This window comes from Nerophis ophidion, linkage group LG01 (assembly GCF_033978795.1).
Source record: "Nerophis ophidion isolate RoL-2023_Sa linkage group LG01, RoL_Noph_v1.0, whole genome shotgun sequence".
Classification (NCBI taxonomy): Eukaryota; Metazoa; Chordata; class Actinopteri; order Syngnathiformes; family Syngnathidae; genus Nerophis; species Nerophis ophidion.
In genome coordinates, this window is record NC_084611.1 from 90,769,044 (window position 1) to 90,795,157 (window position 26,114).

The window sequence follows — 26,114 nt, forward strand, 5'->3', positions numbered from 1 at the left end:
ATCGATCGTTCATTAAGTGAACTTATTATTACTTGTGTAATTACATTTGCTTTTGAATAGGGCTGTCAAAGTTACCACCATAATAAGGCGTTAGCTCTAAGTTCCAATAACATCACTCATTTTTTTTTCAATGCACGGTCAACTATGAGCCACAAGCAGGAAATTAGCGAGCAGAAATGGACAAAGAAAAGTGCACATTATGGAAATATACCAGCTTTAAAACCATGGCAAGTTGTTTTCCCGGCAAGAAAGGACCATTTTTCTCTGTGAGGACTGGCGGGTCCAAATGTTCTGCTGCTGACCTTTGACCCGAGACTTGCTGCCTCAGCGTGGGAGACAAAACCTTTGTTAGGCCCCTCCCCCTTCACTTGTGCTTGTCCAAATATTTATGCTGCTTTGTTTATAGGACCAGCTGCCGACCGTATTTGGTCAATTATATTATTTGGTGCATTTTCATTTTTAGCAAGCAATTTTTTTAAAGCTGTTTTTGTCATTGATGCAACATTTAAAATGAAAACACGTGGGGAACATGTTTATTTTTTGTTAATAGTGTTTGGCATTATGGCAGAAAACTATCACTGTTTTATCACTAATTATTAGTGGTGAGTATTATGGCTGAAAACAATCACAATATACAGTGGTGGTCGAAAGTGTAAAGAACATCATGTCATGGCTGTCTTGAGTTTCCAATCATTTCTACAACTCTTTTTTTTTTTTTTGTGATGTAGTGATTGGAGCACATACTTGTTGGTCACAAAAAAACATTCATGAAATTTGCTTCTTTTATGAATTTGTGTTTCCCCCAGAAAATTTATTTGTTAAGGTGGTGACTCTCCAGGGGTCGCCATCACGTCTCCACCTCATCGCTGCCACCACAGCCTGTGGGGCAATAGACTACAGACTGTGGTGAAGTAGGCCGGCTTCGTCGCGTGAAGAAGCCTACAACTTTTGGTTGTGTTTTCCGCTACATTTTCTGAATGGCAATATACGATATATATCTCAATATTTTTTCCGTCAAGTAAAAACAAAACAGTCCCAGTTACCTAGGATACTAAGTACGTCATTGTTATGACGTAGTAATTTACTAAGTCAAAATAATAACAAAACAATGGCTTATTAAGAAAAAATTACTTTCATAGTAAATTTTTTCAAAGTCAAATTAATGACTTACTGTAAGTAAGCGTTTGCAATAAGCGTTTGAAAAAAAGTGTAAAATGTGGGGCCACATACAGACATACGCTCAACTCATCATGCTTAATTTATTGCAGCGTTTTGGAAGCCTGTAGTTGATTTTAATTATGTAAATGATATATTTTTATCAACATGTGATAGCAGGGACCCTGTCATTCAAAACTAGGCTGCTACATTACTAATGATTAATGTAACTATAGCTGAAAAAAATAGTACAATAGCAAAAGGAGAGACTATTCATCCCTGAACACCATGGAGTTCATGCAGGCTTTATGATGCACTTACATTATTATATCAACTATCAGAGACAAACTCTTCATTTAACATAATGTCCCTTTTTGCTGCTTCAACACTGCTCAATCAACACAGAAAAGGGTAAATAAAGTGCAATAACTTAGTCATTAACTGTAGTTCAATAATGCTTGTCTTTCTCTCAGACAGATAATGCTTTGCTGTCCAGTGTTTCCCCCAGAAATGATGCTTCAAAGTAGCTCTACTTCTCTGTCAGTCCACATTAATAATTATTTCTTACTGTGACCCGCTATTTTGCAATATGACGTTTTGGATGTTTCTGATTGGCTGAAATGGTCTTAGGTCCTAGGCTACAGCGCCCCCAGTATTTTGGCATGCATATGACACTCAGTGTATGCATTGGCTTGGGGACAGGGATGGTGTTTTTAAATGCACACATGTGGCTGGAGATCTTGTTAAGAACTTAGTTTAGGCGGGGACTCTTTGTTGCCAAGGCAGCCGCCTTAGCAACAAAGCGCTGCGGGAAACCCTCAATTTCTTATGTCTCTACTGGAAATGTGAGCAAATGTGCTGGGTCAAAAGTATACGTACAGCAATGTTAATATTTGCTTACATGTCCCTTGGCAAGTTTCACTGCAATAAGGGGCTTTTGGTAGCCATCCACACGCTTGTGGTTGAATTTTTGACCACAAAATTGCTGCAGTTCAGCTAAATGTGTTGGTTTTCTGACATGGACTTGTTTCTTCAGCATTGTCCACACCTTTATGTTAGGACTTTGGGAAGGCTATTCTAAAACTTTTCATTCTAGCCTGATTTAGCCATTCCTTTACCACTTTTGAGGTGTGTTTGGGGTCATTGTCCTGTTGGAACACCCAACTGTGCCCAAAACCCAACCTCTGGGCTGATGATTTTAGCTTGTCCTGAAGAATTTGGAGGTAATCCTCATTTTTCATGGTCCATTGGCAGCAAAATTGGTCCAGAGCACAATACTACCACCACCATGCTTGACGGTGGTGGTAGCTCCATTTTTGTTTCATCCGACCACAGAACTTTCTTCCAGAAGGTCTTATGTTTGTCCGTGTGATCAGCAGCAAACTTTAGACAAGACTTAAGGTGTGGCTTCTGGAGCATGGTAGCCTCTCAGTCCATGGCTAAGGACTATGGACACTGACACCTGTGTTCCAGCAGCTTCCAATCCATTGCAGACCTGCTTTTTGGTGGTTCTCGGTTGACTCTTGATCATTCCGACCGATTTTCTCTCAGCTGCAGGTGATAGCTTGCGTTTTCTTCCTGATCGTGGAAGTGACAAAACTGTGCCATGCACTTTATACTTACGAATAACTGTCTGCAAAGTTGCTCTTAGGACTTTAAGATGCTTTGAAATGGCTCCAAGTGACTTTCCTGACTTGTTCAAGTCAATGATTCGTTTTTTGCAGATCCATGCTGAGTTCCTTTTGACTTTCCCATTGTCGTGTTTGTAACCGAGTCTAATGACCGCATCACATGAGCCCTATTTAAATGGCCGAGGTCATGCACGGCCCAGACTTAGACTAGACTAGACTTAGACTTCCTTTTTATTGTCATTCAAATTTGAACTTTACAGCACAGATAAGAACAACATTTCGTTACTTAAGCTCATGGTAGTGCAGGATAAAAAAAAGCAATTAGGTGCATATATGATTAAAAAAAATATATACATATAAAATAAATAAATATATTTAAATGTATATAGCAGGGGTCACAAACGCGGTGCCCGCGGGCACACGGTCGCCCGTAAGGACCAGATGAGTCGCCAGCTGTCCTGTTCTAAAAATAGCTCAAATAGCAGCACTTACCAGTGAGCTGCCTATTTTTTTTTTTTATTGTATTTATTTACTAGCAAGCTGGTTTCGCTTTGCTCGACATTTTTAATTCTAAGAGAGACAAAACTCAAATAGAATTTGAAAATCCAAGAAAATATTTGAAAGACTCGGTCTTCACTTTTTTAAATAAATTCATTTATTTTTTTACTTTGCTTCTTATAACTATCGGAAGGACAATTTTAGAAAAAAATACAACCTTAAAAAAGATTTTATGATTTTTAAACACATATACCTTTTTACCTTTTAAATTCCTTCCTCTTCTTTCCTGACAATTTAAATCCATGTTCAAGTAAATTTATTTGTTTTATTGTGAAGAATAATAAATACATTTTAATTAAATTCTTCATTTTAGCTTCTGTTTTTTCAACAAAGACTATTTGTGAAATATTTCTTCAAACTTATGATTAAAATTCAAAAATAATATTCTGGCAAATCTAGAAAATCCGTACAACCAAATTTAAATCTTATTTCAAAGTATTTTGAATTTCTTTTAAATTTTTTGTCCTGGAAAATCTAGAAGAAATAATGATTTTTCTTTGTTAGAAATATAGCTTGGTTTAATTTTTTTATATATTCTAACAAAGTGCAGATTGGATTTCAACCTATTTAAAACATGTCATCAAAATTCTAAAATTAATCTAAATCAGGAAAAATTACTAATGACGTTCCATAAATTATTTTTTAAATTTTTTCAAAAAGATTCGAATTAGCTAGTTTTTCTCTTCATTTTTTTCGGTTGAATTTTGAATTTTAAAGAGTCGAAATTGAAGATAAACTATGTTTCAAAATTAAATTTCAATTTTTTTCCTTTTTTCTCCTCTTTTAAACCGTTCAATTAAAGTGTTATTTTTTCATCTTTTATTCTCTACAAAAAAACTTTCCGTAAAAGGAAAAAAAATGTACGACGGAATGACGGACAGAAGTACCCATTTTTTTAATATACCGGTATATAGATTTATTTATTAAAGGTAAATTGAGCAAATTGGTTATTTCTGGCAATTTATTTAAGTGTGTATCAAACTGGTAGCCCTTCGCATTAATCAGTACCCAAGACGTAGTAGCTCTTGGTTTCAAAAAGGTTGGTGACCCCTGATATATGGATAGAATAGAATACAAAGTATGTGTACCTAATGAAGTGTCCTATGTGTACCTAATGAAGTGTCCCCACCTGTGTGCTCTCTCCTCAGTTTCAGATGCAGACGGCAGTGAGGGCGGCTTCCAGTTGAAGAAGGATCAAGCCCTGCGAGTGTTGGCTCACATCGGCTCGTGGACACAGAGGTGAGCGCCACTTCCTGTCCCCTCGCCAAAACCACGTTAGACCCTGAAACCCAGCTGGAAGGTTCCGTGCGGGTGCCCGGCGCTTGGCTTGGCGCTCTGCACGGTGTCCATCACTCCGTGCGGAATCATACCTGCTTTCGTTCACGGCTGCGACAACCAAATATGTCATCAGAATTCTAGAAATATTTCACAAAGCCATAGAAATTGCAGTCATAGATGGTGTAAGTCAAGGTGGCGTGGCCACCGCAACACTGGCCAGCATGAGGGAGAAGTCCACGGCGGTGCAAAGATAGTATGAGAGTACACCCTTAGACGTGGAAATTATCTTGGAATGAGCTCTTGTTCATATCCCTACCGTTGCCATGGCGACGCGAGCGCTCCCTCACAGCTTCCTGTTTCCTCTGCAGACAATGTCTGTGCTGCTTCAAGGAGTACAAGCACCTGGAAGTCTTCAACCAGCTGGTGTGCGCACTCATCAACCTGGTCGTGGTCCAGATCGCCAGCCTCAGGGAGCGCCTTTGCAGCGTCCAGGGCCACGCCCACAAAGGAAGCGGGTCTGGAGTCGCGCAGGAGGCGGCGGCGGAGCAGCAGCAACAGCATAAGCCCCTCCCTCAGCCGGCCTCGCCCGGGGACGACGAGCAGGTCAACGTCGAGCGGGACTCCGCGGAGGAGGACGCTGACACCTCCGACCCGAACCGCGAGCGGGGTCATGGGGGAAACCCGTCTGGGGAAACCCAGATGCAGCCGGGTCCCGGGGAGAGCGCCGGTGGCTTTGAGGGTGCTGATGGCTGCTTGGCGGCGGGCGGCGCCGGACACGACGGCCATGACACGTTTAGCATGTGGAGCACCGAGGAGAAAGAGAAACTTCTGCTGTGTGCTGCCAAGATCTTCCAGATCCAGTTCCCTCTGTACACTGCCTACAAACACAACACACACCCCACCATCGAGGTGAATACACACACATACACACACACACACACACACACACACACACACACACACCATGTATCTGTGGCTCCCAGTTGTTTAACAAGATGTGTGTCTTCCAGGACATATCTGCTCATGAAAGCAGCATCCTGGGATCCTACTGTGACATGAATGTAAGCTCTGCACCTTCACAACCACCTTAAATATATATTTGTTCCACCTTAAATGTCTTTGTGCCACCATAAATACGTCTCTTCTATACAACTTCCGTCTCTTCCATAAGACTTTTCCAGCTTAAATACGTCTTTCCCATACATCTTTTGCACCTTAAATACATCTTTTCCAAACATCTTTTCCACCTTCCATTCGTCTTTTCTGTCTTTTCCACCTTAAATATGTTTTTCCACCTTAAATATAAATGTGTTTACCACCTTAAATGTGTTTACCACCTTAAATACGTATTTTCCATACATCTTTTCCACCTTAAATATGTCTTTTCCAAACATCTTTTCCACCTTCTATACGTCTTTTCCTCCTTAAATACGTCTTTTCCAAACATCTTTCGCACCTTAAATACATCTTTTCCACCTTCCATACGTCTTTTCTGTCTTTTCCACCTTAAATATGTCTTTTCCAAACATCTTTTGCACCTTAAATACATCTTTTCCACCTTCCATATGTCTTTTCTGTCTTTTCCACCTTAAATATGTCTTTTCCAAACATCTTTTCTACCTTCCATTCGTCTTTTCTGTCTTTTCCACCTTAAATATGTTTTTCCACCTTAAATATAAATGTGTTTACCACCTTAAATGTCTTTACCACCTTCAATACGTCTTTTCCTCCTTAAATACGTCATTTCCAAACATCTTTTCCACCTTCCATATGTCTTTTCTATGTCTTTTCCACCTTAAATATGTTTACCACCTTAAATGTCTTTACCACCTTAAATACGTCTTTTCCTCCTTAAATACGTCTTTTCCATACATCTTTTGCACCTTAAATATGTATTTTCTGTCTTTTCCACCTTAAATAGGTTTTTCCACCTTAAATATAAATATGTGTTTACCACCTTAAATGTCTTTACCACCTTAAATACGTATTTTCCACCTTAAATATGTCTTTTCCATACATCTTTTCCACCTTAAATGTGTCTTTTCCACTTTAAATGCGTCTTTACCACATTAAATACGTCCTTCCACACGTCTTTTGGACCTTAAATATGTCTTTTCCAAACATCTTTTCCACCTTCAATATGTCTTTTCCTCCTTAAATACGTCTTTTCCGTACATCTTTTGCACCTTAAATACGTCTTTTCCAAACATCTTTTCCACCTTCCATATGTCTTTTCTATGTCTTTTCCACCTTAAATATGTTTTTCCACCTTAAATAGAAATATGTGTTTACCACCTTAAATGTGTCTTTTCCACCTTAAATACGTCTTTTCCACCTTAAATATGTCTTTTCCATACATCTTTTCCACCTTAAATGTGCCTTTTCCACCTTAAATACGTCTTTTCCATACATCTTTTCCTCCTTAAATGTGTCTTTTCCACTTTAAATAAGTCTTTTCCATACATCTTTTCCACCTTAAATGTGTCTTTTCCTCCTTAAATACGTATTTTCCATACATCTTTTCCACCTTAAATATGTCTTTTCCAAACATCTTTTCCACCTTCTATACGTCTTTTCCTCCTTAAATACGTCTTTTCCAAACATCTTTCGCACCTTAAATACATCTTTTCCACCTTCCATACGTCTTTTCTGTCTTTTCCACCTTAAATATGTCTTTTCCAAACATCTTTTGCACCTTAAATACATCTTTTCCACCTTCCATACGTCTTTTCTGTCTTTTCCACCTTAAATATGTCTTTTCCAAACATCTTTTGCACCTTAAATACATCTTTTCCACCTTCCATATGTCTTTTCTGTCTTTTCCACCTTAAATATGTCTTTTCCAAACATCTTTTCTACCTTCCATTCGTCTTTTCTGTCTTTTCCACCTTAAATATGTTTTTCCACCTTAAATATAAATGTGTTTACCACCTTAAATGTCTTTACCACCTTCAATACGTCTTTTCCTCCTTAAATACGTCATTTCCAAACATCTTTTCCACCTTCCATATGTCTTTTCTATGTCTTTTCCACCTTAAATATGTTTACCACCTTAAATGTCTTTACCACCTTAAATACGTCTTTTCCTCCTTAAATACGTCTTTTCCATACATCTTTTGCACCTTAAATATGTATTTTCTGTCTTTTCCACCTTAAATAGGTTTTTCCACCTTAAATATAAATATGTGTTTACCACCTTAAATGTCTTTACCACCTTAAATACGTATTTTCCACCTTAAATATGTCTTTTCCATACATCTTTTCCACCTTAAATGTGTCTTTTCCACTTTAAATGCGTCTTTACCACATTAAATACGTCCTTCCACACGTCTTTTGGACCTTAAATATGTCTTTTCCAAACATCTTTTCCACCTTCAATATGTCTTTTCCTCCTTAAATACGTCTTTTCCGTACATCTTTTGCACCTTAAATACGTCTTTTCCAAACATCTTTTCCACCTTCCATATGTCTTTTCTATGTCTTTTCCACCTTAAATATGTTTTTCCACCTTAAATAGAAATATGTGTTTACCACCTTAAATGTGTCTTTTCCACCTTAAATACGTCTTTTCCACCTTAAATATGTCTTTTCCATACATCTTTTCCACCTTAAATGTGCCTTTTCCACCTTAAATACGTCTTTTCCATACATCTTTTCCTCCTTAAATGTGTCTTTTCCACTTTAAATAAGTCTTTTCCATACATCTTTTCCACCTTAAATGTGTCTTTTCCTCCTTAAATACGTCTTTTCCATACATCTTTTGCACCTTAAATGTGTCTTTTCCACTTTAAATGCGTCTTTTCCATACATCTTTTGCACCTTAAATACGTCTTTTCCAAACATCTTTTCCACCTTCCATATGTCTTTTCTATGTCTTTTCCACCTTAAATATGTTTTTCCACCTTAAATATAAATATGTGTTTACCACCTTAAATACGTCTTTTCCACCTTAAATATGTCTTTTCCATACATCTTTTCCTCCTTAAATGTGTCTTTTCCACTTTAAATACGTCTTTTCCATACATCTTTTTGCACCTTAAATGTGTCTTTTCCACTTTAAATACGTCTTTTCCATACATCTTTTTGCACCTTAAATGTGTCTTTTCCACTTTAAATGCGTCTTTTCCATACATCTTTTGCACCTTAAATACGTCTTTTCCAAACATCTTTTCCACCTTCCATATGTCTTTTCTATGTCTTTTCCACCTTAAATGTGTCTTTTCCTCCTTAAATACGTCTTTTCCATACATCTTTTTGCACCTTAAATGTGTCTTTTCCACTTTAAATGCGTCTTTTCCATACATCTTTTGCACCTTAAATACGTCTTTTCCAAACATCTTTTCCACCTTCCATATGTCTTTTCTATGTCTTTTCCACCTTAAATATGTTTTTCCACCTTAAATATAAATACGTGTTTACCACCTTAAATACGTCTTTTCCACATTAAATACGTCTTTTCCACCTTAAATATGTCTTTTCCATACATCTTTTCCACCTTAAATGTGTCTTTTCCACCTTAAATACGTCTTTTCCATACATCTTTTCCTCCTTAAATGTGTCTTTTCCACTTTAAATAAGTCTTTTCCATACATCTTTTCCACCTTAAATGTGTCTTTTCCTCCTTAAATACGTCTTTTCCATACATCTTTTGCACCTTAAATGTGTCTTTTCCACTTTAAATGCGTATTTTCCATACATCTTTTGCACCTTAAATACGTCTTTTCCAAACATCTTTTCCACCTTCCATATGTCTTTTCTGTCTTTTCCTCCTTAAATATGTTTTTCCACCTTAAATATAAATATGTGTTTACCACCTTAAATACGTCTTTTCCACCTTAAATATGTCTTTTCCATACATCTTTTCCACCTTAAATGTGTCTTTTCCACCTTAAATACGTCTTTTCCATACATCTTTTCCTCCTTAAATGTGTCTTTTCCTCCTTAAATACGTCTTTTCCATACATCTTTTGCACCTTAAATGTGTCTTTTCCACTTTAAATGCGTCTTTTCCATACATCTTTTGCACCTTAAATACGTCTTTTCCAAACATCTTTTCCACCTTCCATATGTCTTTTCTGTCTTTTCCACCTTAAATATGTTTTTCCACCTTAAATATAAATATGTGTTTACCACCTTAAATACGTCTTTTCCACCTTAAATACGTCTTTTCCACCTTAAATATGTCTTTTCCATACATCTTTTCCACCTTAAATGTGTCTTTTCCACCTTAAATACGTCTTTTCCATACATCTTTTCCTCCTTAAATGTGTCTTTTCCACTTTAAATGCGTCTTTTCCATACATCTTTTGCACCTTAAATGCGTCTTTTCCATACATCTTTTGCACCTTAAATACGTCTTTTCCAAACATCTTTTCCACCTTCCATATGTCTTTTCTATGTCTTTTCCACCTTAAATATGTTTTTCCACCTTAAATATAAATATGTGTTTACCACCTTAAATGTGTCTTTTCCACCTTAAATACGTCTTTTCCACCTTAAATATGTCTTTTCCATACATCTTTTCCACCTTAAATGTGCCTTTTCCACCTTAAATACGTCTTTTCCATACATCTTTTCCTCCTTAAATGTGTCTTTTCCACTTTAAATAAGTCTTTTCCATACATCTTTTCCACCTTAAATGTGTCTTTTCCTCCTTAAATACGTCTTTTCCATACATCTTTTGCACCTTAAATGTGTCTTTTCCACTTTAAATGCGTCTTTTCCATACATCTTTTGCACCTTAAATACGTCTTTTCCAAACATCTTTTCCACCTTCCATATGTCTTTTCTATGTCTTTTCCACCTTAAATATGTTTTTCCACCTTAAATATAAATATGTGTTTACCACCTTAAATACGTCTTTTCCACCTTAAATACGTCTTTTCCACCTTAAATATGTCTTTTCCATACATCTTTTCCTCCTTAAATGTGTCTTTTCCACTTTAAATAAGACTTTTCCATACATCTTTTCCACCTTAAATGTGTCTTTTCCACTTTAAATAAGACTTTTCCATACATCTTTTCCACCTTAAATGTGTCTTTTCCACCTTAAATGTGTCTTTTCCTCCTTAAATACGTCTTTTCCATACATCTTTTTGCACCTTAAATGTGTCTTTTCCACTTTAAATGTGTCTTTTCCATACATCTTTTGCACCTTAAATACGTCTTTTCCATACATCTTTTTGCACCTTAAATGTGTCTTTTCCACTTTAAATGTGTCTTTTCCATACATCTTTTGCACCTTAAATACGTCTTTTCCAAACATCTTTTCCACCTTCCATATGTCTTTTCTATGTTTTTTCCACCTTAAATATGTTTTTCCACCTTAAATATAAATATGTGTTTACCACCTTAAATACGTCTTTTCCACATTAAATACGTCTTTTCCACCTTAAATACGTCTTTTCCACCTTAAATATGTCTTTTCCATACATCTTTTCCACCTTAAATGTGTCTTTTCCACCTTAAATACGTCTTTTCCATACATCTTTTCCTCCTTAAATGTGTCTTTTCCACTTTAAATAAGTCTTTTCCATACATCTTTTCCACCTTAAATGTGTCTTTTCCTCCTTAAATACGTCTTTTCCATACATCTTTTGCACCTTAAATGTGTCTTTTCCACTTTAAATGCGTCTTTTCCATACATCTTTTGCACCTTAAATACGTCTTTTCCAAACATCTTTTCCACCTTCCATATGTCTTTTCTGTCTTTTCCACCTTAAATATGTTTTTCCACCTTAAATATAAATATGTGATTACCACCTTAAATACGTCTTTTCCACCTTAAATACGTCTTTTCCACCTTAAATATGTCTTTTCCATACATCTTTTCCACCTTAAATGTGTCTTTTCCACCTTAAATACGTCTTTTCCATACATCTTTTCCTCCTTAAATGTGTCTTTTCCACTTTAAATGCGTCTTTTCCATACATCTTTTGCACCTTAAATACGTCTTTTCCATACATCTTTTGCACCTTAAATGTGTCTTTTCCACTTTAAATGCGTCTTTTCCATACATCTTTTGCACTTTAAATACGTCTTTTCCAAACATCTTTTCCACCTTCCATATGTCTTTTCTATGTCTTTTCCACCTTAAATATGTTTTTCCACCTTAAATATAAATATGTGTTTACCACCTTAAATACGTCTTTTCCACATTAAATACGTCTTTTCCACCTTAAATATGTCTTTTCCATACATCTTTTCCACCTTAAATGTGTCTTTTCCACCTTAAATACGTCTTTTCCATATATCTTTTCCTCCTTAAATGTGTCTTTTCCTCCTTAAATACGTCTTTTCCATACATCTTTTGCACCTTAAATGTGTCTTTTCCACTTTAAATGCGTCTTTTCCATACATCTTTTGCACCTTAAATACGTCTTTTCCAAACATCTTTTCCACCTTCCATATGTCTTTTCTGTCTTTTCCACCTTAAATATGTTTTTCCACCTTAAATATAAATATGTGTTTACCACCTTAAATACGTCTTTTCCACCTTAAATATGTCTTTTCCATACATCTTTTCCACCTTAAATGTGTCTTTTCCACCTTAAATACGTCTTTTCCATACATCTTTTCCTCCTTAAATGTGTCTTTTCCACTTTAAATAAGTCTTTTCCATACATCTTTTCCACCTTAAATGTGTCTTTTCCTCCTTAAATACGTCTTTTCCATACATCTTTTGCACCTTAAATGTGTCTTTTCCACTTTAAATGCGTCTTTTCCATACATCTTTTGCACCTTAAATACGTCTTTTCCAAACATCTTTTCCACCTTCCATATGTCTTTTCTATGTCTTTTCCACCTTAAATATGTTTTTCCACCTTAAATATAAATGTGTTTACCACCATAAATGTCTTTTCCACCTTAAAAATGTCTTTTCCATACATCTTTTCCACCTTAAATGTGTCTTTTCCACTTTAAATACGTCTTTTCCATACATCTTTTCCACCTTAAATGTGTCTTTTCCACTTTAAATGCGTCTTTACCACATTAAATACGTCCTTCCACACGTCTTTTGGACCTTAAATATGTCTTTTCCAAACATCTTTTCCACCTTCAATACGTCTTTTCCAAACATCTTTTCCACCTTCAAATACGTCTTTTCCTCCTTAAATACGTCTTTTCCATACATCTTTTGCACCTTAAATGTGTCTTTTCCACTTTAAATGCGTCTTTTCCATACATCTTTTGCACCTTAAATACGTCTTTTCCAAACATCTTTTCCACCTTCCATATGTCTTTTCTATGTCTTTTCCACCTTAAATATGTTTTTCCACCTTAAATATAAATGTGTTTACCACCATAAATGTCTTTTCCACCTTAAAAATGTCTTTTCCATACATCTTTTCCACCTTAAATGTGTCTTTTCCACTTTAAATACGTCTTTTCCATACATTTTTTCCACCTTAAATGTGTCTTTTCCACTTTAAATGCGTCTTTACCACATTAAATACGTCCTTCCACACGTCTTTTGGACCTTAAATATGTCTTTTCCAAACATCTTTTCCACCTTCAATACGTCTTTTCCAAACATCTTTTCCACCTTCAAATACGTCTTTTCCTCCTTAAATACGTCTTTTCCATACATCTTTTGCACCTAAAATATATCTTTTCCACCTTCAATACGTCTTTTCGTCCTTAAATACGTCTTTTCATACATATTTTGCACCTTAAATATATATTTTCCACCTTAAACATGTCATTTCCATACGTCTCTTCTGCCTTAAATGTTTTTGCTCCGCCTTAAATATGTTTGTTCTACCTTTAAATATGTTTTTCCACCTTAAATATAAATGTGTTTACCACCATAAATGTCTTTTCCACCTTAAAAATGTCTTTTCCATACATCTTTTCCACCTTAAATGTGTCTTTTCCACTTTAAATACGTCTTTTCCATACATCTTTTCCACCTTAAATGTGTCTTTTCCACTTTAAATGCGTCTTTACCACATTAAATACGTCCTTCCACACGTCTTTTGGACCTTAAATATGTCTTTTCCAAACATCTTTTCCACCTTCAATACGTCTTTTCCAAACATCTTTTCCACCTTCAAATACGTCTTTTCCTCCTTAAATACGTCTTTTCCATACATCTTTTGCACCTTAAATGTGTCTTTTCCACTTTAAATGCGTCTTTTCCATACATCTTTTGCACCTTAAATACGTCTTTTCCAAACATCTTTTCCACCTTCCATATGTCTTTTCTATGTCTTTTCCACCTTAAATATGTTTTTCCACCTTAAATATAAATGTGTTTACCACCATAAATGTCTTTTCCACCTTAAAAATGTCTTTTCCATACATCTTTTCCACCTTAAATGTGTCTTTTCCACTTTAAATACGTCTTTTCCATACATTTTTTCCACCTTAAATGTGTCTTTTCCACTTTAAATGCGTCTTTACCACATTAAATACGTCCTTCCACACGTCTTTTGGACCTTAAATATGTCTTTTCCAAACATCTTTTCCACCTTCAATACGTCTTTTCCAAACATCTTTTCCACCTTCAAATACGTCTTTTCCTCCTTAAATACGTCTTTTCCATACATCTTTTGCACCTAAAATATATCTTTTCCACCTTCAATACGTCTTTTCGTCCTTAAATACGTCTTTTCATACATATTTTGCACCTTAAATATATATTTTCCACCTTAAACATGTCATTTCCATACGTCTCTTCTGCCTTAAATGTTTTTGCTCCGCCTTAAATATGTTTGTTCTACCTTTAAATATGTTTGTTCCGCCTTAAATTAGTTTGTTCTACCTTAAATATGTTTGCACAACTAGCTCCTTCTCTTTCATTATTTAGTTCTGAAATGCCGAGAGGTGACCAGAAGTTAAGTTTAACTATTTTATTCTACAAGGAGGAGTAAGTACAAACTATAGAAATACCAATGCTGGGAGAGTGACCCGAGCTAAAATGTTTGCCTGTCTCTCATGCGATTGACCGCCTAGTTTAGCTTGCCCAGGGAGGGATCGAAACTGAAAGTTAACTTAACATTCTCCTCCACTCTCTTTCTCAAGGCTGCTACTTCATGACATTGTTGTATACAAGCCGCACCCACTAAATTTAGAATAAATTTAGTATATATATATATATATATATATACATATATATATATATATATATATATATATATACGTTGTGAAATGATTTATTTACACAGAAATAATTTGTAAATGTTTATTTACGTACCTTAATTGTTTCCAAACGGTGTCTGTAAAACGGCTGATCAAACAAAACAGAAGTCATGGTCATGGACCCACTAGCTGTGCAAGCTTGTTCTCCAATCAGCTAAACAGACTCAAAAACTCCACGGTGACCTTTTGGTGAATTTACAAAACTCAAACAATACAAAAAGAATGCCATTGTTAGTTGATAATACTATCACAGACACTTGTAGACGTGTTAGCATATTAGCTAATGCTAACGACGCTAGCTTGATAACATTACAATAGCACGTACAAATATGCATGAAAACACTCCTACAGACATCACACAAGGGACGGTTTAGCAAGTAAGAATTGTTTTAGTTGTATTGTCAAACTTCCAAGCATTGCTTGGACTGATAAATGAAGAATGAAAATACCCTATGTATGCTTGATTACTGTTTATGGCCTCAGAACAGGAAATACATTTTCAACCCGCGACACCTGCAGTGAGCGAAGTCGTCTAAAAGATGGCGCCATAGCACAAACAATAACACATCTCTTTGGTCCTCTGCTTGGGTTTAATGCAAATTTTTGAACACAAAACATTATGGCCATTAGTGGGGAAAAAATCCATCAATTAGTCGCGGGTTCAAAATCTAAGAAAAAGTAGTGGCTTATAGTTCGGAATTTACTGTAGCTAAAGCTAACGACGCTAGCTTGATAATATTATGATAGCACGTAGAAATATGCCTAAACACTCCTATAGACATCACGCAACCCATATGAGTAGAAATGTTATGGACGGCTAGGAGACGGAACAACACTTCTACTTTAGGTTGGAAGCTGTAAACACCGAGCAAAAACTGAAACAATACCAAATGAATGCCATTGCTGTTAATAATACTAACTTAGACATTTGTAGAAAATGTCAGGTTCAAACACTGATGCCTTCTATTAAACAGACAAAGAAACAAGGAATTAAACAGAGACATAATTAAATTTGGCTCAACTGAGGAGAGACGTCTGGCCTGTACTCTTATTCAGCGTTCCAACACGCTGTACGCCTCCTCTTTTATTTGGATTTTCCCTGATTACATGGCAACAGTTGTTTCTAAGGGTCGGGGTCATAAATAGGTGCTGCCTTTGGCCACAAAACAGGTCGTAAAAGAAAAGGTTTTGAACAGTTCACAAAAAAGGTAGTAAAACCGTTCAAAGAAGAGGTCGCCTTGAGGGGAGTCAGGCCCTGCTTCCTCTCCGTTTTCTAGTTCTTGGGTCAAGACAATATCTTTCTGTTGATTACAATACGTGAAAGAAGCAGAACACTTTCATGTCGCTTCCCATCCTACACAGTGGAGTTTTACAAGCCTTCTTTCTTGGTAGGTTCTAAGACAGCTTTTGTCTTTTCGCCGGGAACTCATTTCAACCACTAAACAGGTCGTAAAAGAAAAGGTTTTGAACAGTTCACAAAAAAGGTAGTAAAACCGTTCAAAGAAGAGGTCGCTTTGAGGGGATTCAGGCCCTGCTTCCTCTCTGTTTTGTAGTTCTTGGGTCAAGACAATATCTTTCTGTTGATTACAATACGTGAAAGAAGCAGAACACCTTCATGTCGCTTCCCATCCTACACAGTGGAGTTTTACAAGCCTTCTTTCTTGGTAGGTTCTAAGACAGCTTTTGTCTTTTCACCGGTAACTCATTTCAACCACTAAACAGGTCGTAAAAGAAAAGGTTTGAACAGTTCACAAAAAAGGTAGTAAAACCGTTCAAAGAAGAGGTCGCCTTGAGGGGAGTCAGGCCCTGCTTCCTCTCTGTTTTGTAGTTCTTGGGTCAAGACAATATCTTTCTGTTGATTACAATACGTGAAAGAAGCAGAACACCTTCATGTCGCTTCCCATCCTACACAGTGGAGTTTTACAAGCTTTCTTTCTTGGTAGGTACTAAGACAGCTTTTGTCTTTTCGCCGGGAACTCATTTCAAGACAAAGTTGTGTGATAACTTAGATACAATTATTCTGACAAACATGTTAGCATATTAGCAAATGCTAATGACACTGGCCTGATTACAGTGCGATAACACGTGCAAATATGCATGAAAACACTCCTGCAGACATCCTACGTGGGACGGTTTAGTAAGTGGGAATAGTTTTAGTTATATTGCGAAACCTACAAACGTTGTTTGGCACGATTAATGAAGAATCCACACGAGTAGAATCGCTATGGATTTTTGGAAGATGGAATGGCACGGTTAAAAGCCAGTCCAAACACAAGCTGCAGTCAGCAAACTCGTCCAACAGATGGCGCCGTAGCACAAACAATATCACACCTTTTCAGTGTCTTTGCTTGTTGTTTTTTTTTAAATATACGGCCGTCTGCGAAGAAAAATCGAAAAATAAGCCATTGAAATGGAATGTAGGGTATGTAACGAGTGTGTTAGCCAGTGATTTATAATTATTCTGCCAAAAGAAGGGAAAATATTCCTTCCAACATGTGAAGTCTTACCTGCTTTCCTGGCTGCGTCTTTTCAAAGTAAAAGCTCCTAAAACCTGTGTCCAGGACGTGGAGGTCCCGCTGCACCTGCTGCGCTACGTCTGTCTCTTCTGCAGGGAGCACGGCCTGTCGCTCATGAAGGAGTGCTTCGAGTCGGCCACGCCCGAGAGTCTGCCCTTCCCCATCGCGCACGCCTTCATCAACATCGTCTCCAACGTGAGTCGCCGCCCCCCCCGCGCCCATGACGTGGTGCCGCGCGTTCACCTGGGTCTGTTTTGTGCGCAGATCCGGATATGGTTGCACATTCCTGCCGTCATGCAGCACATCATCCCCTTCCGCACGTATGTCATACGGTACGTAGACCTGCACCATCACACGATGCTTCTTGCCGCTGTAATTGTGGCCAACTTTGTGCTACTTTAGAGGGTTTTGACTGGAAACGACGTGCCGTACTTCAGGGTTTAGTTGGGATTGATTTGATTAAATGTATTTTTTTTGGTCCCTTCTTTTGCAGTATATTTGATGTATTGTATTTATTTTTAGGGTTTTTGTTTTATCCTGTTAAACTGTTAGCAGGTTAGAAATAATTATTGAATATGTTTAAAAGCAAGAGTAAGATTTGTAATCCAGTCCCGGGCCCCCCTGTAGTGGAAAAGTCGGGCTCCTCTAGCCGTCAAAGAAAGCTGTGGGCCGCAGTGGTACTCGGGTGTAGTACACATTTCCACCACTTGTGGCAGTAATGACGATATCAAACAAACAGAAGTCTGGAGCAGAAGTTGTAGAGAAGTTTCTTCAGCGCAAAAATTATGACTATGGTGTGGAAGATGTTTTCTTTGGCACTTTAATTTTATTGACTGTTTTAAAAAAACAAATTGGTTATAGATTCAGTTAGAATTAATTTATTGCAATTATACGTAATGTATTTGATCAGTTTTTGTGGTTTAGTATTCATTATTAGGTTATTATTTTTGTATCCTGTTAAACTGTAAGTAGGTTAAAAATAATTATCGAATATGGTTTAAAATCTAGAATAAGATAATAGTGGAAAAGGCTAAGAACCCCTGCTGCACTTTAACTGTATTTATGAATTGTATTTAAAGAAAAATAAAAAATATATATAGATGGATAGATATCTATATATCTCTATCTAAATCTATACATAGATATATCTATATTAAGATGTATAGATAAAGATATCTAGATATAGATATGATATATATATGTGTATGTGTGTGTGTGTGTGTATATATATATATATATATATATATATATATATATATATATATATATATATATATATTATGTATGTGTGTGTGTGTGTGTGTGTGTATATATATATATACACACATATATTTATATAAATATATATATATATATATATATATATATACACACACACAGACATATATATATGTGTGCGTATATATATTTATTTATTTATTTATTTATATATATTTATGTTTTTAAAAGTATATATATATTTTTTAAATATAATTGATCAATATTACTTTTTGAACGTGTCAACTGGCGGGCAGTTGTTAAATTCTGACGGCTCGGTAGAGCTGCGGTCACCATAGCAACTGTTTCCAGGCATCCAGCAAAGCTCCCCTCACATGACCTTGGAGGAGGCCGACTGCAGGCAAGGCTGACTCAGCGACGAGTAGGGATGTATATTGTTGGGGTTTTATCCAAACCCATACCTATGTGTACTCTTATCAGCACATCTATAAATAAAAAATATTTTATTGTACACCAGCAACATCATGGAACATCGCAAAGCAAGGAAGTCTTGATTTGATCAACATCTCACAGTCTTACAAGTCAACTATGTGTGCAGTGCACTTGGTCCAGAACCTTAACGGTCCTGCCGATTAGGAACCGGTGCCAAAAAGTACCGTATTTTTCGTACTATGAGTCGCTGTTTTTTTCATAGTATAAGTCGCTCCTGAGTATAAGTCGCACCTGCCGAAAATGCATAATAAAGAAGGAAAAAAACATACCTATATAAGTCGCACTGGAGTATAAGTCACATTTTTTGGGGAAATTCATTTGATAAAACCCAACACCAAGAATAGACATCTGAAAGGCAATTTAAAATAAATAAAGAATAGTGAACAACAGGCTGAATAAGTGTAGGTTATATGAGGCATAAATAACCAACTGAGAAGGTGCCTGCTATGTTAACATAACATATTATGGTAAGAGTCATTCAAATAACTATAACATATGGAACCACTTTACCAAACAGTCTGTCACTCCTGATCCATAAATCCCATGAAATCTTATACGTCTAGTCTCTTACGTGAATGAGCTAAATAATAATATTTGATATTTTACGGTAATGTGTTAATCATTTTACACAAAAGTCGCTCCTGAGTGTAAGTCGACCCCCCCGGTAAAACTATGGAAAATCTGCAACTTATACCATATTTCCTTGAATTGCCGCTGGGGCGCTAATTAATTTAAAACATCTTCTCACTTACCAAAGGCATGCAGTAAAAGTAGGCCTTCGCTTAAAAATTTGAGTGTGATGTAAGGATACCATCATGAAAAGCACATTCAATTAAAAAAAAAGGTTATTATGGTCCAACCTTTACTTATAAATGAAGTCCATGCGCAGCTCCTACTGATCAAAAGCATCAATAACTTGTTTATAGAAGTCTTTCTTATCTTTCTTCGGTTTTAAAAGTCTCTCTGTCTCGATGGAGATCTTCCTTTATTACCTCCTGCTTCAATTGAAAGTCCTGTTTAAAAAAACTGTTTTATTTTAGATATGTAATCCTCCATGTTAAAAGTGCAAGCGAGAGGAAAAAATAAACGATCGCTGCTCACTCTTGCTGCTTGTTGTCACTTCTTCTGCAGCCGAGTAGTCGCAAGAAGGACCACTAGCGCCCTCTACCACCAGGAGGCGGGAGTCATTTAATGACTCATATTTGACACACGCAGCTACGGTATATTAATAAAACATAGCTGCTTACTGTTCTTTTTAGCATATTCAATAGCTTGGACCCTAAATCCTACTGAATAGCTCTTAATCTTTTTCCCTTTTATGCGATTTTCAAGTTATTGAAATCAGCCTCCTCCATTTTGAAAATGATGGCAGGTGAAGTGTCACTCGTGACGTGACGAGTTTGACCCGGTGGAAATTCTAGACATGTGCTAATAAAAATAATGTTTTGCGAAACGAGTTTGACCCTGCAGTAATTTTAGGCAGGCACGTACTATATACCCGCCGGCAATTCAAGGAAATACGGTAGTCAATAAAATTTAATAAAAAGTACCAGTGGTCAGTACACATCCTCTGTGAATAGGAACATTGTTGCTCAGTATCACATCAGTGTCTTCTTGTCCTAAACTTCGATGTCTTCCAGGTACCTGTGCAAGCTCTCCGACCAGGAACTGCGGCAGAGCGCGGCGCGCAACATGGCCGACATGATGTGGAGCACGGTGAAGGAGCCGCTGGACAGCGCGCTGTGCTTCGACAAGGAGAGCCTGGACCTGGCCTTCAAGTACTTCATGTCGCCCACGCTCACCATGCGCCTGGCCGGCCTCAGCCAGATCACCGTGAGTCCGCACACACACACACGCACCCACCGCCGCCACGTCTGCCTCCTCACTCACGGCGCTTGAATGTTTCCCTCAGAACCAGCTGCACACTTTCAACGACGTGTGCAACAACGAGTCTCTGGTGTCTGACACGGAAACGTAAGTGTGTGTGTGTGTGTGTGTGTGTGTGTGTGTGGCAATACTTACCTAATGGGGACATCGCTCTGTTTACACCAGACCTGGGCAAACTAAGGCCCGGGAGCCACATGCGGCCCGTTGAGCTTTTCAATCTGGCCCGCCGGACATTCCCAAATCATTTTTTTAGATTATTAAGATGGAAAATTGTGGAATTCTCTTTACAACGAGATAAAAAACTGTAAAAATATAATCAACATAAAAAAACACAAGATACACTTAAAATTAGTGCACCAACCCAAAAATCCTCCCTTTTTCAAGTGTTGACCGGTCTGCAGCTACAAAAAGGTTGGGGACCACTGCCCTAAAAGGAAAGCTTTTTAAATGATAGTCAGATCGTGTGTGTGTGTGTGTGTGTGTGTGTGTGTGTGTGTGTGTTCTGGCAATGCTGACTTAATAGAATAGAAAATACTTTATTGATCCCTGGGGGATAATGGGGACGTTGCTCTGTTTAGACAGTCACCTTTAGGGGACCTCTGACGGTATGGGGACAAAACAACAGGTCCCCTAAAGCAGGGGTGTCAAACTCAAATACAGAGTGGGCCAAAATTCTAAACTGAACAAAGCCGCGGGCCAAAGTTGAACAACTTAACCTTTTAATAAGGACCCAAACAAGTTTTGCATTGAATATTGAACAAGCAAGGCTTATATAACTTTATAGTGACATGCAAAATCGAGGTTTGTTGGTAGCGGGGGTGTATATTGTAGTGTCTCGGAAGAGTTAGTGCTGCAAGGGGTTCTGGGTATTTGTGATGTTGTGTTACAGCGCGGATGTTCTCCCGAAATATGTTTGTCATTCTTGTTTGGTGGGGGTTCATAGTGTGGTGCATATTTGTAACAGTGTTAAAGTTGTTTATAAGGCCACCCTCAATGTGACCTGACTGTTGACCAAGTATGCCTTGCAGTCACTTGTGTGTGTGTGTGTAGAATCCGCATATATTACGTGACTGGGCCTGCACGCTGATTGTATGGCGGAAAAGCGGACATGACAACAGGTTGTAGAGGACGCTAAAAGCAGTGCCTTTTAAAGCACGACGCCGATATCGTTGTCCGAGTGGAAATCGGGAGAAATTCGGGCGAATGGTTTCCCCGGTAGATTTTTTGGGGGGGGGGGCACTGAAATTCGAGAGTCTCCTGGGAAAATCGTGAGGGTTGGCAAGTATTAGAAGTAGCGGTGAATGCACCACCGCTGTATAATACTGGCGGGCCAGCTCTAATGTTGATTTAATATTGTCTCAGAGTTTGAACCCCATGCCCTAAAGGGAAACTTTTTTTAAATGATAGTCAGATTTCTGAAGATGCCTAAGTGATTTTTAAACTTTGAAACGGAAATGGCAAGCATTGAAGTTCTATGTGTACAATCACATTACGGCCCATTAAAGGAGATAGTAGATTAGGAGATAATCAGCAAGACTGGCTTTTATGTTCAATGTTGTTAAAAATAAAAGTTTAAATGAGTTTGTATTTTATTTCTGTGGTTTAAGGTAAGGTAAAATAATCCCTTGTTTACGTGTTTCAAATATTGGTAAAAGAGAAAATTAATTTGTTATCCTGGCATTAATAGTACTGTGATTCTGTATAGTTTCCATCCTTAGTTAAAACTCATATATTTTTCCAAAAACAAAATCTAGGATGACATTTTCATACAGCATGATTATCAATCAATGCAATCAATCAATGTTTATTTATATAGCCCCAAATTACAAATGTCTCAAAGGACTGCACAAATCATTACGACTACAACATCCTCAGAAGAACCCACAAAAGGGCAAGGAAAACTCACACCCAGTGGGACGCCAGTGACAATGATGACTATGAGAAACCTTGGAGAGGACCTCAGATTTCCCCCCCCACCCCTCTAGGGGACCGAAAGCAATGGATGTCGAGCGGGTCTAACATGATACTGTGAAAGTTCAATCCATAGTGGCTCTAACACAGCCGCGAGAGTTCAGTTCAAGCGGATCCAAGACAGCAGCGAGAGTCCTGTACACAGGAAACCATCCCAAGCGGAGGCGGATCAGCAGCGTAGAGATGTCCCCAACCGATACACAGGCGAGCGGTCCATCCTGGGTCCCGACGAGCGGCCCACCCTGGGTCTCGACTCTGGACAGCTAGTACTTCATCCATGGTCATCGGACCAGACCCCCTCCACAAGGAAGGGGGGGACATAGGAGAAAAAAGAAAAGAAGCGGCAGATCAACTGGTCTAAAAAGGAGGTCTATTTAAAGGCTAGAGTATACAGATGAGTTTTAAGGTGAGACTTAAATGCTTCTACTGAGGTAGCATCTCGAACTGTTACCGGGAGGGCATTCCAGAGTACTGGAGCCCGAACGGAAAACGCTCTATAGCCCGCAGACTTTTTTTGGGCTCTAGGAATCACTAATAAGCCGGAGTCTTTTGAACGCAGATTTCTTGCCGGGACATATGGTACAATACAATCGGCAAGATAGGCTGGAGCTAGACCTTGTAGTATTTTATACGTAATTAGTAAAACCTTAAAGTCACATCTTAAGTGCACAGGAAGCCAGTGCAGGTGAACCAGTATAGGTATATATGTATGTATATATGTATATAAAGGTATATACAGTATAGGTATATATGTATGTATATATGTATATAAAGGTATATACAGTACAGGCGTAATATGTTCAAACTTTCTTGTTCTTGTCAAAAGTCTAGCAGCCGCATTTTGTACCAACTGTAATCTTTTAATGCCAGACATGGGGAGACCCGAAAATAATACGTTACAGTAATCGAGATGAGACGTAACAAACGCATGGATAATGATCTCAGCGTCTTTAGTGGACAAAATGGAGCAAATTTTAGCGATATTACGGAGATGAAAGAAGGCCGTTTTAGTAACGCTTTTAATGTGTGACTCAAAGGAGAGAGTTGGGTAGAAGATAATACCCAGATTTTTTACCGAGTCACCTTGTTTTATTATTTGGTTGTCAAATGTTAAAGTTGTATTATTTAATAGAGGTCGGTGTCTAGCAGGATCGATAATCAGCATTTCCGTTTTTTGGGCGTTAAGGTGCAAAAAAAACATTATAAAACATTATTACCTTTAAAGTATGATTCACATTCAGAATTGTCCATCCTTCTATACATGGTAGTTGGAGTTGCAGACAACTTCATTACTACTAAATAGCAGTTTTCAGTCATGTCACAGAAGATGCAGGATTTGCTTCCTGTAAGAGGACAGCTGTAGTGCTGTATTCTGAGGATCATGTCATTTTTAATTTGAACTTTTTTTTTTTTTTTAAATGGTCCTCAGTAGTCACGTACAAATGTGTGAATTACGCAAAAGTATTTAAATGTGGTCCCCATGAACCATATTAACTCTTCTTTCCCCCAGGGTCCCCAGTAAGTATGATCAGTACATTACTTCATTTATCCAGAGATTTAAAGACGTGTATGAGCTAACTGGGCAGTGGACATTTTACCCAATTTTTTATTTACACCTCCACAACCTGTAGAAAGGATGGTCCCCACAAGTCCTGAACAACAACTTGGTCCCCATTCCAAATGATAACCAGTGTGTGTGTGTATGTGTGTTCCAGGTCCATAGCAAAGGAACTGGCTGACTGGTTGATCCACAATAACGTGGTGGAGCACATTTTTGGACCTAACTTGCACATCGAGGTGAGCGTTGTTGAAGATGGCATCTTTCAGACACTTTATGGCGTGGAGCAAGGGTGGCCATTATGTTGGTGGTGGAGGGTGTGTCAGTCCCCTCCGATGTCAGGTATTAAATAAATAGACTTAAAAATGGTCGATCCTCAATCTTCACCAATGCGCCACGACACCCGAGGGTCTTGTGAGATGACGCTGGCTGCTGCCAGGTCATTTATTAAGAAAAAAACGACTGACAGGAAGGCGAGAAACAGGACCTGCCCAAGCTCCAGGCACCTCTTCTTTGAACTGTTTTAAGAGCTTTTCTTTGAACTGTTTTGTAATCAAAGGCATGGCTGTTTACGACCCCCCTCCCTAGCAACAGCTGTTGCCATGTAATCAGGGAATGTCCAAATAAAAGAGGCGGCATATAATCTTTCGTCAGAGTGTGGTGGAGACTGTACAAGGTTGCAGCCCAGATGTTTCTCCTCAATTGAGCTGTTTAATTCCTTGCTTCTTGTCTTGTTTAATAGATGTCCTCAGTGTTTGAACCTGACAGTACAGTTTCAAACATTTTCTACCATTCAGCCCGCATTCCATCAGCATTTCATCCAGTCGACGTTTGTGTTTCAGATCATCAAACAGTGCCAGGTGATCCTTAACTTCCTGGCTGCAGAATGCCGACTCAGCACGCAGCACGTGGACTGCATCTGGGCCGCGGCTCAGGTGAGACTCCGTCACACAGCTAGGTTGCATACCACGTCACGTCCACTTTTCTTCTTGGTTTCAAAGACACAACGGTCGAGCCGTTTGAGCGTAGCATTGAAACAAGTGAGAGTTTGATCAGAAAATGTCGTACTTTTGTTCTGTTCTCGAGCGTTCCAGTTGTTCATCTCGAGCAGAGTTGTCATACGTACTCAAACAGGTTTAAATCTGCACGCAAGATGAGTTTGCTCACTATAAAAATGAGCTGCAACTTTTTTTACCCAAACAAACGGCTGATCTAATTGTGTCCACTGAATATCACAATGGCGATTCAAGTGTAGCCCACGTCACACATGACACTGTTTTAAAGACGACGTGTCAGCTGACTTGAAGTGCTCTCTGGAATAGCTGCCACTCCTCCGATCAGCACTGGTGCAAGTAATCAGCTGCTTCTGTTGTGGCTGGCTGGAGAAGGCGACTGACTGACGCGGTATCGACGCACAATACATTCTTTCATTGTAAATTATCCGGTAAAATGCAAAGACTTAAGTCAGCATGACCATCATCTTTTTAATTAAGAGTTCCGTCCAGCACTGCCAATTGGTTGACTGTGCGATGCGCACCCTGAACTCCATTGTAAAAAAGAAAAAAAAGTGTTTATTCTGTTTTATGTTGTGCTTAAATCTATGTTCATCTGGATTAGGTTTGTAGTTATGTTACTTTGATTTTGGCGCTATATAAATATAATTCATTTCACTGATAAAACCGGCCCTCTGATTGCAACCTTAACTGC

General features: G+C 37.9%; 1 protein-coding gene across 6 annotated transcripts in view; it reads left to right on the top strand.

Annotated features, from left to right (window-relative positions):
• usp34 (ubiquitin specific peptidase 34) overlaps nt 1-26,114 on the top strand; it is a 122,848-nt gene that overhangs the window by 6,488 nt on the left and 90,246 nt on the right. For 5 of the 6 annotated variants that reach the window (XM_061915865.1, XM_061915883.1, XM_061915900.1 and 2 more), the window contains exons 2-10: nt 4,493-4,583; nt 4,991-5,531; nt 5,633-5,683; nt 17,327-17,476; nt 17,546-17,613; nt 20,632-20,824; nt 20,904-20,965; nt 24,565-24,646; nt 25,250-25,342. In XM_061915865.1, the coding sequence (XP_061771849.1) occupies nt 4,493-4,583; nt 4,991-5,531; nt 5,633-5,683; nt 17,327-17,476; nt 17,546-17,613; nt 20,632-20,824; nt 20,904-20,965; nt 24,565-24,646; nt 25,250-25,342 (1,331 nt within the window). The remainder of the gene's footprint in view (nt 1-4,492; nt 4,584-4,990; nt 5,532-5,632; nt 5,684-17,326; nt 17,477-17,545; nt 17,614-20,631; nt 20,825-20,903; nt 20,966-24,564; nt 24,647-25,249; nt 25,343-26,114) is intronic. The other variant, XM_061915891.1, reaches the window with a different exon arrangement.